The sequence below is a fragment of the Brassica napus genome, chromosome A7 (assembly GCF_020379485.1).
Source record: "Brassica napus cultivar Da-Ae chromosome A7, Da-Ae, whole genome shotgun sequence".
Taxonomy (NCBI): domain Eukaryota; kingdom Viridiplantae; phylum Streptophyta; class Magnoliopsida; order Brassicales; family Brassicaceae; genus Brassica; species Brassica napus.
Window position 1 is genome coordinate 16,573,715 of NC_063440.1, and position 13,933 is coordinate 16,587,647.

Sequence of the window (13,933 nt, forward strand, 5' to 3'; positions counted from 1 at the left end):
TGCGTTTCGAGTTTTCGAGGTCAAAGATTTCAGCCCTATTAGGATGTTTGGAAATTTTGGTTTGAGTTCGATTCAGATCTTTGCGGGTTTGGTTCAGGTTTGGATAATCAATTTAAATTATTTTTAAAGTATTAAATCATTATATATTTTAAATTTCTCAAAATATATAAATAAATAATATATTACCTATAAATTTGAATAACATATGTCAGAATACCTAAGCTTAACATATCAATTGACTTGATTTAAAATTTTGGATACGGAATCAATAATTACTTTAATTATTTTTGGTGATTTGAGTATACTTTAACTATTTCAGATATTTACTTTTGACTATCTATATATATTTTGAAGTATTTAAACCAACTTAAAAGTATTATTCTAGATGTTTTATATACGTTAAATCTAAAAATAAATAATATATTTATAAAGATATAAATCTATTTTTAGATAAATTTGGGTACCCGAATACTTCGGTTCAGATCAGATTTGGTTTTCTAAATAACAAAATTTTGAATAATTCGAATATTTAATCAATTTATGTTCGGGTTTGGTACTATATTTTCGGATCGGGATCGGTTCTGTTCCTCGGATTCATTTTGCCAAACCTTAATAATTACATGAAAAATAAATATCAATATATTTTGCAAAATATACATCCGCGCAGTCGCGCAGGTCAAAGTCTAGTAAAAATTAAAGCTAAAGTCACTTGCTACATCCTAACCAATCACCCCCATCATTGATTACATAGTTTTTGATAAAAGTATAAATTACTTTGAAATAGGAAAACATCTTTTAAAACATCAAAAGTTTTCTTAAATATCATGAATTCTGAAACAAAAGAAGTATAAGAAAACTTAACAACTCTAGGGAAACTAAGATAGCTCAGTCTTTGGCTTATTAATACAAGTTCACTTAACTCTTTCAAATTTAGAATCGATTGTTATATCTCAAGGTAGTTCGCATATCGTTTGGCTTGAGATTGGATTAATGTAAACCGGAAGTCAGTTACTATATAATGTAAATTGTAACAGAAAGATTTAATAACAGAAATCATTTTTCCATTTCGAGCTTTTCTTCTGTCGTTGATATTGAGCTCAACTAATATGGTATCAGAGCAACGAGAATCAAACCCTCGTTCGATCCATTCGTTTCTTTCTTTCTTTTGACCTAAATCAATCATTCGCGATTGATTTCTCTTTATGAGAGTTTCGTAGTTTTTTTTCACTCATACGCAAAATTTCACAACAAAATCGATCGGTAATGGTGATCAGAAGAAAGGTTGGTTGACGTGTTGGTCGCGCATCAGCATCGGCAAGAAAATCTTCTGTTCATGAATCTCTGTCACCAGATCCACCGTCGGAATTGTTCAATAGCATCCATTCTCTGTTTCTTTTCACTCGATATGCAAAATTTTATAGACGAATTGTATTGATAAATAATATCTTCATACTTTGGCTTTGGCATTTGCTTTACAGCCATCATCTTTTTCAAAAGATGATTTCATTTAAATCACAGTATGCCAAGTGGCAAGCGTACCCCAATAATAAAATAGGACACTACAATAAAATAAACGTTGCATTTACTAACAATAAACGATACACAGATAAGCAAAAATAATAAATGATTCCCGAACTGACCGTTAACATATTAATATCCAAAGGCCAGAACACAAAATCAATATTTTTTTTTAAAAACTCTTTTACTATTAAAAACAAAATCAATAGTTCGACCAGAAATATATTTGAATATATTTTTCTGTTCCAATCAATTAGCTAGAAAAAGATTTAAAAGATTTTATAATTATAAAAAGGGTTATCCCTAATTTGTATAACTGCTATTTCCGGTTATAACTGTTTTTTCCGTCTACAACTGTTTTGTTTTTGTTAAAAAAAAAACTGTTTTTGTTTAATTGTTAAGCTATATAATAATTACATAATTATCTGTTCGTAAGTAAAATGAATTTACAAATATTTATTTTGTAACTAATTTATTTAATTAATCTCGAGATCTTGAAGAAAATTCTGAAAATATAGATTTGTATGTCCTTGCTATCATATGTTTATAATTTGTTTAGTGGACACTACAAATTAACCAAATTCAAAAAGTAAAAAAAAAATCATCGTTTTGTAATTGACTTCAAATTAAATTTAAGCAAAAATGATAATATACATATAGATATATCAAACTATTCATTTCATATTAATTTTTATAAGGTATCTGAGAAGTTCTATAATAACACATCATTATATATATATTTTTTATAAATCATATTTGACATACGATTACTTTTACAAATGATTCTCAAGGAATATACAAACAATGAAAAAATATATTTTTTGAGCTATAAAATCTGTATCAGTAGCTGTATAACTGTAATCGCAAATATCTACATGTATCCAAACTTCCAAAATACATAGGATTAGATCAAAGAATATTCTAAAAACAATTAAATTTGAAAAAACAGAGAAAAAAAAATGACACGTAATTAAAGTATTGTTTGAGAGCTGCGAACTTAACGGATACGTAAAACAACAATTAAATAAATAAAATGAGAAAGCAAACAAAATATAAAAGACCGAGAAGAAGAGGACAGAGAACCAGTGAGAGAAGAGAGACCTTAAAACACCAAAACACACAAAACTCTCTCTCTCAATCCGCCATTAAAACACCAAAAAAAAAAGCTTTTGCTTCGATTCAATCCCAAGTCAGTAAAAATAGGGTTACCAGAAGAACCCCACCGTAATTCCACAGAGGAACTGCACCGCTCGCGTTCCTGCTGCGGCTTGAGGAAGAAGAAGAGCAGTAACGGTAACAGAGACTACCACAAGGAGGAAGAGAAACCGAAGATGCAGCCCACAGAGCCTGCTCAGCCTCAGAGCCAGCAGATGAAGAGCTTAAGCTTTAGCAGTCAGATGTCGAGAGAAGACGAGGAGATGGCTCGCTCTGCTCTCTCTGCTTTTAGGGCTAAAGAGGATGAGATTGAGAAGAGAAAAATGGAGGTTCGTGAACGGGTCAAGGCTCAGCTGGGTCGGGTTGAGGAGGAGACCCGACGTCTCGCTAACATCCGCGAGGTTTGTTTTTATTTTTGTCTTTAAAAGTTCGAAACTTTGAAGATCTTGTCTGAAATTAGACTCATGCACTTTTGGTTTCTTGTTTCCAAAGTCTGTTCTTGTTCTGTCGATTTAGAAGATTTAGAGTTTCAAAGATGTGAACTTGTTAATTCTGAAATGGTTAAGGAAGCTAACTGCTCTGCATGTACTCTGTTTATTGAACAAAGAACAAACTTTGATTGGGTTTTGTAAGTTTTTTTGGGGGATTAGATCAGACAGATAAGTGAAAGATCTCTTATTGTTGTTGTTTGGTTCTTCACAAGCTCTGTTTTTTTTTCAGACAAGAGTTTGACTTTTGTGTGAAAATGTTTATGTTATTTTTTTTTTTGGGTTTCAGGAGCTTGAGAATATGGCAGATCCCATGAGGAAAGAAGTTTCTTTGGTGCGAAAGAAGATTGATAGCGTCAACAAAGAACTCAAACCATTAGGCGCAACAGTTCAGAAGAAGGTAAAACATATCTCTCAATAGCAGTTACCGCCCGGTAAACTAGCTTTGTTTGGTATTAAAAAGTTTGGTCTTTACTAAACCCAAACTCAATGTCAACTCAATAGGTTTGGTTGGGTTGTTATGGTATTGAAAAAAAAGAGTCTGAAACTCATGTTTTGTTGTGTTGTGTGGATGATATGAAACAGGAAAGGGAATACAAAGAAGCATTGGATACATTCAACGAGAAGAACCGTGAGAAAGTTCAGCTGATCACCAAGCTAATGGAGGTTAGTTTCGAGTTCTCTGTTCTAATTTTCACAGAATTATTAGGACAACAAAACCGAGATTTGTTTTGAACATACACTAACCGGTGTTGGTTTGTTTTTCTCTAAATTTTCTCCCTGGGGAGATGGGGCAGTTGGTTGGAGAAAGCGAGAAGCTGAGGTTGAAGAAGCTTGAAGAGCTTAGTTAGAGCATAGAAACCGAGTGAAGACTTCTATCTCACAGAGAAGAAAGACCAACCAGTGAAGAACTAATCTTAGGGTTCTGATGTATTTATTATTTTATTTTTCATGAAGTTCGTGTGGTTTTTTTTTAGTTTGTGGGTGTTTTATTTTTTTTCTAAATGGATTTGATTTGTAGAAGTATGATGGGGTGTTTTATGTTTTTGATTAACCAAATTAGGGGAGGTTAATGGGATAATGCTTAGGCTACTGGAATACTAAGGGTTTGTAAGTTTGAATTATCTATTTCTTGTTTTTTAAATATTTTTTTATTTTATTTTTTATTTTTTTATTTATTTCCCTACCACCTTACCTTTTTTCACTTTTTTGGGTAAAGTAGCCGCTCGCCAAGGACCATGTGCGTTTGAAATTGAAATGATTGACTTCCTGTCAAAGTAGATGTCTTTTACTTGATTCACAATAGACGCAATACAAAGTGGGATTTGAACATTATCACAACAAATGATCTTTAGTACAAAACATACGGCTAGCTAATCTACACCAATTGTTATATTAACAACCTATTTAGTGTTTATATGATCTGGAAAGCATAGAAATGCTTTTTCTTTTATAATTTGGTGGAGAACACCTACGACTTATAAAACCCCATTCAAACAGTAGGCTCATTTTGAGGCCCATCTTATAAATAACAACATCATTCAGCATAAACCGCCCAATGGATTTAAATTTTGTATGGCTGAATAAAAGTTACGAAAAATTATCCAAAATAATTTAGATTTCGGAGTCATCATCCACAAAAAATTAACTTGCAGTGGCAGGCAAAAAATCTGAGAATATATAAACGATATCAAATCTGAATCTATACTTGGCGCAGAAAATGCATATATACGACAAGTGAGCTAACAGATTTCATTGGAGAATGCTTCTGAAACTTATTTGAGACAGTCTTACCAAAGGAGTATCCGCAGATCCATAAACTAATTTAAAAGGGTGATGAGAATACAAATTCAAATCTCAAGAACGCTTTTAAATCTTGATAAAGAGACTTTGAAATTACAAAATTTAAAGGGAACAAAAACGCACACGTTTTGGACACAAATATTCAGAAATCAGAACCAGAGACAATAGATTAGTCTTTAATAAGCAGAACAACAAAAGCTGTCCTTACATAATAAAAACAAGTGTGAGAAGAAGTTCAACAGAAATGGCTTCTTATTTGGGCGTTTTTCAAACTCTCAAGTTCTAAATATAACAACCCAACAAAAATAAAAACACAAATCCAAAGCAAACTGTAGAAAAAAAAGCCGAAATGTCAAAGTAAAAACCCTTAGAAATATATCGAGGGTGATGATAACGTCACAACCCCGAAACCATGAACGAGGATTCTCAGTACTTGTAATCCTTGACGTGAAGGCTCTCTGCAGCTCCATCACCAAGCTTAGCATCACCTTTGTAAGTTCCAAGAGTGGCTTCAGAGTTAGCCTTGCACCTCACATACAAGGCCTCTTGAGCTGCCTTAACATTCTCCTCTTTACCTGCCCATGTCTTCAAAGTGCTCTGTTGCAACGCACGTCCGAACGAGAAAGACAACGACCACGGCTTCTTGGTCTTCAACTGGTTCATCGCGTTCAAGTTCTTGGTCGCCTCCTCCTCGCTCTGTCCTCCAGACAAGAACACAATAGCTGGAACAGCCGCTGGGACCGTTCTCTGAAGAGCACGAACCGTATGCTCAGCGATCACCTCTGGCGCAACCTTAGCACTGTCGGATCCAGGTGTAACCATGTTAGGCTTCAACAAAGTTCCCTCAAGCAAAACATGGTGGTCGCTAAGAGCCTTGTAGCAAGCCGCGAGGACACGCTCGGTGACGGCAGCGCACTTGTGGATGTCATGGGAACCGTCGACTAGAATCTCAGGCTCGACGATGGGTACAAGACCGTTCTCCTGGCAGATAACAGCGTACCTAGCCAACCCGTAAGCGTTCTCGTGGATGGAAAGCTCTGATGGCTCGTTCTCGCCGATCTTGAGAACCGCACGCCACTTGGCGAAACGTGCACCAGCTTCGTAGTACTTCTTGCAACGCTCACCGAGACCGTCAAGACCCTGGGTGGTGGTCTCGCCGTTGGTTCCGGCTAGCTCGACGGTACCCTTGTCGACTTTGATACCTGGGAGTACTCCTCCTTCCTTCAAGATATCAACGAAAAGCTTGCCTGTGTAATACAATAACATAACAATCAAGTAACCTCCACAAACATATACATAAAGAGAGTAATGAAATGGTTTTTCACATACCATCGGAGCTCTTTTGGTAAAGAGTTTCCTCGAAGAGGATGACACCGCTGAGGCAAGGGAGAGCACCAGGGGCGGTGAAGAGAAGCTCACGGAGAGCACGTCTGTTGGTCTCAACGTTTTCTACGTTGATGCTTGCGAGACGCTTCCCGATGGTTCCGGTGGACTCATCGGCGGCGAGAATACCCTTTCCGGGTGTGCCGATGTATGCGGCGTTAGCGATCAACTCATCTGCAAAAGGGTTTTATAACATAAAACTCATAAATAATTACAAAAACTAACCGACATGAGAGACAAACGACATAACACTTCAGATCGGTAATAAATTTGGTTAATTCAGACTAGACAGTTATGAACAAATGAATCAGATCTACGACATGAGATTCAGTTCAACTCATGAATCCAGATCTAGACAGTTAAACACGTGAACAACACGTAAACGACAGATCTAAGGCTTGTAAGAATCAAATATGTAACTACTACGTGACTAGTGGATTCGAGAGAGGAAGAGATAATTACCGGCGAATTTGCTGGTGAAGGCAGACATGGTTTTTGTCGGAAAGATCGAGGGAGTGTAGAGAGAAAGAGGATGGTGTGGTGGACCAGACGAGGAAAGGGTTGTGTTTTTATAGCTGCGGGGGTGTGAGAGTCTATTGGTTAGGTGAAAAGGTAAATCAAGGGTTTAGATCTGTGACATGTTCTCCGAGAAATTGATTTTCAGCCGTTGGATCTCACGTGGTTTTAATTGGCAGTTTTGTGGCTAATCTCAGTTTTACCCCTTATTTAATGTGATTATGTGAGTCATAGCGGAGTAGCTAAAGGGTAATATTGGTATCTTTGCGTGTTGAGTACGGTAAAGTATAACTTCGGCCGCACACCGGTTCAATGCTTCTCCGGCTCAAACCTTCTAGGGGTTTATACTTTTGTTCGCGTAATATTAAAATCTCAGTAATTAAAGTTTTAAGAGATTTTTATTTATCATAGTGAACACTTGGAGAAAGTTTGACTACGAAATTCTATAGAATATTCTTATTGAAAATATTTATTTCTAGAAAAATGCGACTTTGAGATCTCCGAACATAGAAAATTTAAATCTGAGGTGTGTGAAGATAGAGACACATAACCGAAACAGCTGCGACTCTTCAAACCCATGAATCATCAAACTATCTCACTCTTTTTGCTTTCTACCGACAATACCAGTGTACATAACTCTGTGCTCTATTTTTTTTTTTTTTTTTTTACGTTTGGAAGTTTTAAAAGTGTCTTTTAGGATGTTTAACGGGTTTCTTTTGTCTCTCTTTTGAGATTTCACTCTTTTTGACAATACCAGTGTACAAAATGTCAAAATCTACCAAATAACTAAAGAACATAATGATAAGTAAGAAAATGCGGATATTTATAGTCTCTTTCCAAATCGATTATAGTGGTGCATCCATGAAGTATTTGATTTATAGAAGACATGAAAACTAGTTTAATAAAGCGAGGGAAAAAAAGGATTTGTAATGTGTAAAATAAAAGCCGTAATGGACTCTTCTAATGTCACACATTAGAAACAAAAAGATGAAAGAAAGTCAGAAGATGATGAAAATCTCAAAGGATCCATGACATTGCAAAGTTATTAATAGACGTAAGGAAGGATTCTATAGGGGACAAGTCTGAGATATTCAGCCCAAATCTCCTTGTACTTCTCTGCACATCGAACCTCGTCTCTTCGTTCCCTCCATATCAACAGTATCAGAAGGTATATCGGGTAGAAATATGGAACCGGAGAACTGAGACAATACACATGAACAAGATTATAGAAGCAGCTCAGATTAGTTTTGTCCAAGTGATCAGACAATGGAACTTGAAAGCTTTGGATAGTTCAGATGGTGGTTTTAAAGATCTCAGGTTTCGATCAACATCCATGAAACGGTATTTGGGACTTATGTTTTGATATTGGTATTAACTTCTACCTGACTTTGGTAGTTGTAAGATTAACTTAAGCAGAACAAGTTACCTTATTCCACAAGGCAAACTGAAGGACAGTGCTAGCATCAGGTCGCCAAGGTAATTACAGTGCCTTGCGATTCCCCTGTCATGTTTAAAAAACAGCATATAAGTTATCCTAGCATGATTAACAATCAAAGACAGAGATGGTGAAACTGAAGCAACTAGCAAAAGAGAAAAAGACCATACCAATAGCCTGAAGCAAGCAACTTTCCACCAACCACCAATGGAGGCTTACCCCATATAGGTGTTTTAGGGTTCTTCTTAAATATATGTTTTTGTTTGTTAGCCCCTCTAAAAACCATGTACCTGCCAAAAAGAACAGCTTGTGGGTTTCTTTCTTAGTTCAGTTCCTAAGAACGTAAAATAAACAAACAATGACTCAGAACTTACCCTATCAAGAACACAAAGCAGTTGGCTACAATTGCAGGAACTGTTAGTTCTACTTTGTTGTGCAAAAGCCACCAGCCCTGAACCAGAGAGAAGGCAATCCAGTCACAGAGTGATCAAGCATTCAAGAATGATATTGTTTCCGGGATAAACTGTAACATGCTAAGCAGATACTAACTATAAGATGAATTTAAGTATGTCCTGATTGTGTTAGTTCCATGCCTGAATGCTAAATGTGAAAGGAATCCACAGGAGATCTCCAAACACCAGCATGAAACCCAATCTCTCTGCGATTATGTCCCACCTGGAAATAGTGAAATCAAAATCGACAAACAGACTTCAGAAACATTAAACCAAGTGGATTAATGGAAATAGACATAATTTGATAAGACAAATATATTTGATCAAGACGCCATAAACTTACGTTGAGGTCATGTATTCTTCATGAACAAAGTAGTCCAATATATATAACTGCAATTACAGAGTTGATCAAAACTAACAAAACACGGATGATCAGATAACTTCTAGAAGCAGGAGTTGTAAGTAAAACCTAAACGTACCGCACAGAAAATCTGGTAAAGAATCATCGACTGACTCAAGGAACCATCCTGAACACTTTTTGCCAGAATAGAGAGATTGATAAGCAGCCACCCCATCATTCCGGCTCTGACAAAGAAGAACCTACACAAGTAATAGCTCCTATCATCATTACAGCATACATAAATCTCTGCGCAGTGATCCTGCTCGGGCATACTAATAGAAGAAATAAAGGAAAAGATGGATTACTTGAGATCGATGCTCAAAAACTGAGGATTCAGCTGTATTCCAAACCACCTATTACATGAAACAACCAAGATGAGAAGAAAAAAAGAAGAAGAAGAAAGCAGCTGTTCGTAAGAAACAAGTGGAAGACATCAACCGGATGCTCGGAAATTTGGTTCCAATGAAAAAGTGCAAAAGCAGTCACTGCTAGTTAATAAGATTAAAGAGTAATCTCCACTCTCCAGTTTTTCTGGGGGCAACTAATCGACAACCTTCATGATTCCATGATTATCTAGAATCATATCGTCCAGAAAATCATTTTTGTCATACTCTAGTGTATCAGACTATGGATCATTCCTTAGTTTTGCTCTCCCCTAACACAGCATTTTGTGGGGGAAAAAGAGAGTAGACTAAGTCAGTACCAGTCATGTATAAGGTTTCCTGAGACATGAGGCTTTAGAGAAGAACTCTTATCCGAGGAACTTCGCCCAGTGATATACAACACCAACGTCACCTGAGAATATTAAAGAGAAACCATAGAGTGTTACTTAAAACACTAAACAAACTAAAAAGGCACAAACGTCAGATACTTTGGTGATAAAAACAAGAATTAGGATTAAATCAATCATACCAAAACACAGAAGATAAAAGTAGCAGAGAGTAGCTCAAGTCCTCTATCAGCAACCACCTAATAAAAAAAAACATTGTGACGCAATTACATATCTTAGCACCAATCATGTTGATCAGATAATGGTACAATGCTTACAAGAGGTGATACGATGCCGAGTTTCGCAGAGATTCCCAAGATAGCCACCAGCAATGTGAGTGCGAATAGACCTGAACATGTTTAGTGGGGGAAATTAACAAAATCTCTAAAGAAATTTATAGAGACTTTTGAGTCATCAGATCTCAAGTAACCATTGCATCGGTAACGAAGCTGAGAGCCGTCTGATAAAACGACGCCGCGGATAACTTTTCCGGGGAGAAGTTCTCCAGCAACGGCCAAGTAAGCGAAGTAAGACACCAGCACGTATACCTAAATGAGCAAATTTGATCAGAAAAAAACCGCAAGAACACTGAGTCAAAGCTAAAGAGAGAGGTTACAGATTGCAAAGAGGGAATGAGAGACGGTAGAAGAACATCGAGATCCATATCTAGTAGGAGGATTCAATGTAGAAGACACAAAGCATTCAAAATCGATTGTATCGCCTCTCCACTTTTTTTTTTAGTGGGAAGCTCGTGGATGGACTCTTGAGTCTGAGATGAGTTCACTTGTTTAATTAGATAAAATTGCAAAATAGTCCTTGGACTCTTAATTTCATATTAACTAAGCCATAAACTAAACGTTGTGTTAATCATAAACCCCTGAGTTGCTAAAATGAGCTACAGTGGGGCTCAGTTAAATTTTGTTCTAGCTTAATGTCAATAATTTTTTGTTTTGTTCTTATTGTTATACCATTTTCCGTCTGACAAATGTTTTATGTGGACAGTTCACATTTTGATGATAAAAATTTGTATTTATGTTGTCATAGAAAGAGAAAATGTCGTATTCGTGACGTGTCTCTTTACTGGTGGTGATTCAAATTTCATATTTTTTAAAAGGAAGTATACATTTACTACAGCCACATCCAAAATATAATATCCGGTTTATCTTTTTTTTTTGAACACCAATATCCGGTTGATCAAAATTTGTATCACCAGATTTGTTATCTCTTATTATTTTTTACTAGGTGTAATACAGATATAATTTTATTACGAATATTTATTATTTTAAATCAAATCAGTACGATAAGTTATTATTTATGTCTTTAAAAATTAAATCAAACATCAAATTATTTATATTTGATAAAGTTTTTCACTAAAAACACTCAAATATTAAAAAATATTTTAAGCACATGTTTTCATTTGATTAATATTTGATTCAAAATTGTTGAATATCTTAATTCAAAAAAATTATAATAGAAAAATATTATTTCAAGATAACAATACAATATATAAGTGGTTAAAAAACAGCATGATATATAAAAATTATATTATTTTTAAAAATATGATATTATTAATATAAATTCATTTTTAATTATATAGTAAAAAAGTATTTATATATTCATTAAGATATCAACACAATATATAAAATTATATTTTTAATATATATAAAAAATTATTAAAATTAACAATGATATTAACTATTCTAACTGTATAATAGTATAGGATGAGAGCTTGGTTGTGAAAAATTATTTCACAAATAATAATATAGAATTTTTTGTCAACTGTTATCTATTATGGAAAAATACATTATTAGTCGTAGCTTATAATTCAAGCATATTATTAAAATGAAAGAAGAAGAAGAGGGTGGCGAAGCACCACACATACGCCGATAAATGGCTAACGACCATTGTTAACAGCTTTTGGAAACGAACAACCAGAGACAATACAACTGCAGAAGAAGAAGACAAAGGTAAACCTTAATCCCAATCAAATTCTAGAGGGTTTCAACTTTTCGATCTGATTTCATTGTGATTCGCATCGTCATACGATTTGGGTTTCATTCAGATTCGTTCAATTTGAATCAAAGGTCTTTCCTTTTTTTTCATTCAGATCGATCGGTATGAGTACTCAAGCGACGGGTGCTTCTTCAACATCAGGGAGGAGGAGCACCACCACTGTACGGCGAGCCTCCAAGAAATCAGTTCAATCGGAGAACGGAAGCGTCGTCAATGGCGGGAACACCTCCAAGCCAAACTCACCTCCTTCTCAGCTTCCCTCTAGCGTTGAGAGAACAGTTAAGAAGCTTCGGTTATCGAAAGCTCTTACTATCCCTGAAGGAACCACTGTCTTTGACGCTTGTCGGAGAATGGCTGCTCGGCGTGTTGACGCTGTTCTCTTGACTGACTCAAGTGCGCTTCTCTCAGGGATTTGTACAGACAAGGACGTAGCTACGAGAGTGATTGCTGAAGGGTTGAGACCGGAACAGACTTTGGTCTCTAAGGTTATGACAAGGAACCCTATCTTTGTTACTTCTGATTCATTGGCTATTGAAGCGCTTCAGAAGATGGTTCAAGGGAAGTTTAGGCACTTGCCTGTTGTGGAGAATGGTGAAGTCATTGCTTTGTTGGATATCACTAAGTGTTTATACGATGCTATTTCGAGAATGGAGAAAGCTGCTGAGCAAGGAAGTGCTTTAGCTGCTGCTGTTGAAGGTGTTGAGAAGCAGTGGGGAGCTGGATACTCTGCGCCCTATGCTTTCATCGAGACGTTGAGGGAGAGAATGTTTAAGCCTGCCTTGTCAACGATTATCACGGAGAATTCAAAAGTTGCGCTTGTGGCACCATCAGATCCTGTCTCCGTTGCTGCCAAAAGGATGCGGGACTTGCGTGTTAACTCTGTGATCATCTCCACGGGGAGCAAGATCCAGGGGATACTGACTTCAAAGGACATTCTTATGCGTGTCGTGGCGCAGAACTTATCTCCTGAGCTGACTCTTGTTGAGAAGGTGATGACACCTAATCCTGAATGTGCATCGCTGGAGACGACCATTCTTGATGCGTTGCATATAATGCATGATGGGAAGTTCTTGCATCTTCCAATCATGGACAAAGACGGTTCCGCTGCAGCTTGTGTGGATGTGTTGCAGATAACTCACGCAGCTATCTCAATGGTTGAGAACAGCTCTGGAGCTGTGAACGACATGGCTAACACCATGATGCAGAAGTTCTGGGACTCGGCTCTTGCGTTAGACCCTCCTGATGATTCAGACACTCAAAGCGAAATGTCGGCGATGATGCATCATTCAGAGCTTGGCAAGCTCACTTCTTACCCTTCTCTAGGGCTAGGGAACTCGTTTTCTTTCAAGCTCGAAGATCTCAAGGGCCGTGTGCATCGTTTTACTTCTTCCGCTGAGAACCTTGAGGAGCTGATGGGTATTGTGATGCAAAGAATCGGTAGTGACATCAGCGATGTGGAACAACGGCCTCAGATTATATATGAGGATGATGAAGGTGATAAGGTTTTGATTACATCGGATAGTGATTTGGTTGGTGCTGTTACTCTTGCTAGGTCTGCAGGACAAAAGGTATTGAGGCTGCATCTGGACTTCACGGAGACAAGAACAAGGAGCTTGAGCTTGGAAACGGGTCAACTCATGAAAGAGAATAATACTACAGAGAGAGAAAGAGGTGGATGGGTTACATGGCGTGGTGGTGTGGTGGTTACAGGAGCTGTTGTGCTAACGAGCATAGCCGTAGTTGTTTACTTGAAACGCTCAAAGATGTGATCAAAAGCTCTCTGGAAGGCATAAGTCTTTTTCTTTTTCTTTTTATTTTGGTATGTTTCATACAGATTTGTCTCTTTTGTCATACGAAAAGAGAAACTTTATTTCACTACAGATATTTATTAAATTATTGGGGGACACACCCCTATTCAGAAGAGATTATTAGATTTGACAGAGCTGATGTAAAACCTCTGAAACCGAGAAAATAAAAGCAGGGAATGTTGTTGCACTGCAA

The 13,933-nt window shown here is 36.6% G+C and overlaps 4 protein-coding genes across 5 annotated transcripts; 2 read left to right on the plus strand and 2 right to left on the minus strand.

Annotated features, from left to right (window-relative positions):
- The first annotated feature begins 2,575 nt into the window (after positions 1-2,575).
- On the plus strand, positions 2,576-4,320 carry LOC111203622 (probable DNA double-strand break repair Rad50 ATPase). 2 transcript variants are annotated; one of them, XM_022697536.2, is made up of 4 exons: positions 2,576-3,074; positions 3,451-3,561; positions 3,747-3,827; positions 3,959-4,320. In XM_022697536.2, the coding sequence occupies exons 1-4, from the start codon at positions 2,850-2,852 to the stop codon at positions 4,010-4,012; spliced, it is 471 nt and encodes a 156-aa protein (XP_022553257.2). In that variant the 5' UTR covers positions 2,576-2,849; the 3' UTR covers positions 4,013-4,320. The 2 variants fall into 2 exon arrangements, with proteins under 2 accessions (XP_022553257.2, XP_022553256.2); XM_022697535.2 differs by having other exon boundaries at positions 2,579-3,074; positions 3,950-4,320.
- A 785-nt stretch (positions 4,321-5,105) lies between these two features.
- LOC106452433 (fructose-bisphosphate aldolase 8, cytosolic) lies at positions 5,106-6,988 on the minus strand. Its single transcript, XM_013894546.3, is given in 3 exon segments — positions 5,106-6,211; positions 6,294-6,521; positions 6,810-6,988. Coding segments are annotated over 3 exon segments (1,107 nt in total). The 5' UTR covers positions 6,838-6,988; the 3' UTR covers positions 5,106-5,360.
- Positions 5,106-10,698, minus strand: LOC106452434 (delta(14)-sterol reductase). The gene is made up of 15 exons (XM_013894547.3): positions 10,536-10,698; positions 10,350-10,467; positions 10,198-10,268; positions 10,063-10,119; positions 9,854-9,945; positions 9,456-9,503; positions 9,230-9,350; positions 9,094-9,140; positions 8,892-8,973; positions 8,673-8,749; positions 8,469-8,588; positions 8,290-8,364; positions 6,810-8,062; positions 6,294-6,521; positions 5,106-6,211 (listed from the first exon to the last, which is right to left on the minus strand). Exons 1-13 carry the CDS (start codon positions 10,581-10,583, stop codon positions 7,909-7,911), a joined length of 1,110 nt encoding a protein of 369 aa, XP_013750001.3. The 5' UTR covers positions 10,584-10,698; the 3' UTR covers positions 5,106-6,211; positions 6,294-6,521; positions 6,810-7,908.
- Positions 10,699-11,653: 955 nt separating this feature from the next.
- LOC111203628 (CBS domain-containing protein CBSCBSPB3) lies at positions 11,654-13,933 on the plus strand. Its single transcript, XM_022697542.2, has 2 exons — positions 11,654-11,886; positions 12,027-13,933. The coding sequence occupies exon 2, from the start codon at positions 12,037-12,039 to the stop codon at positions 13,699-13,701; it is 1,665 nt and encodes a 554-aa protein (XP_022553263.2). The 5' UTR covers positions 11,654-11,886; positions 12,027-12,036; the 3' UTR covers positions 13,702-13,933.

Coding starts and splice junctions, on each gene's coding strand:
- LOC111203622 (XM_022697535.2), top strand. CDS start 2,850: ATGCAGCCCACAGAGCCTGCTCAGCCTCAGAGCCAGCAGATGAAGAGC. Junction 3,562..3,746: donor GCGCAACAGTTCAGAAGAAG/GTAAAACATATC, acceptor GATATGAAACAG/GAAAGGGAATACAAAGAAGC. Junction 3,828..3,949: donor TGATCACCAAGCTAATGGAG/GTTAGTTTCGAG, acceptor CTCCCTGGGGAG/ATGGGGCAGTTGGTTGGAGA.
- LOC106452434 (XM_013894547.3), bottom strand. CDS start 10,583: ATGGATCTCGATGTTCTTCTACCGTCTCTCATTCCCTCTTTGCAATCT. Junction 10,468..10,535: donor TCATTCCCTCTTTGCAATCT/GTAACCTCTCTC, acceptor TTGCTCATTTAG/GTATACGTGCTGGTGTCTTA. Junction 8,063..8,289: donor AGTTTGCCTTGTGGAATAAG/GTAACTTGTTCT, acceptor GTATTGTCTCAG/TTCTCCGGTTCCATATTTCT.
- LOC111203628 (XM_022697542.2), top strand. CDS start 12,037: ATGAGTACTCAAGCGACGGGTGCTTCTTCAACATCAGGGAGGAGGAGC.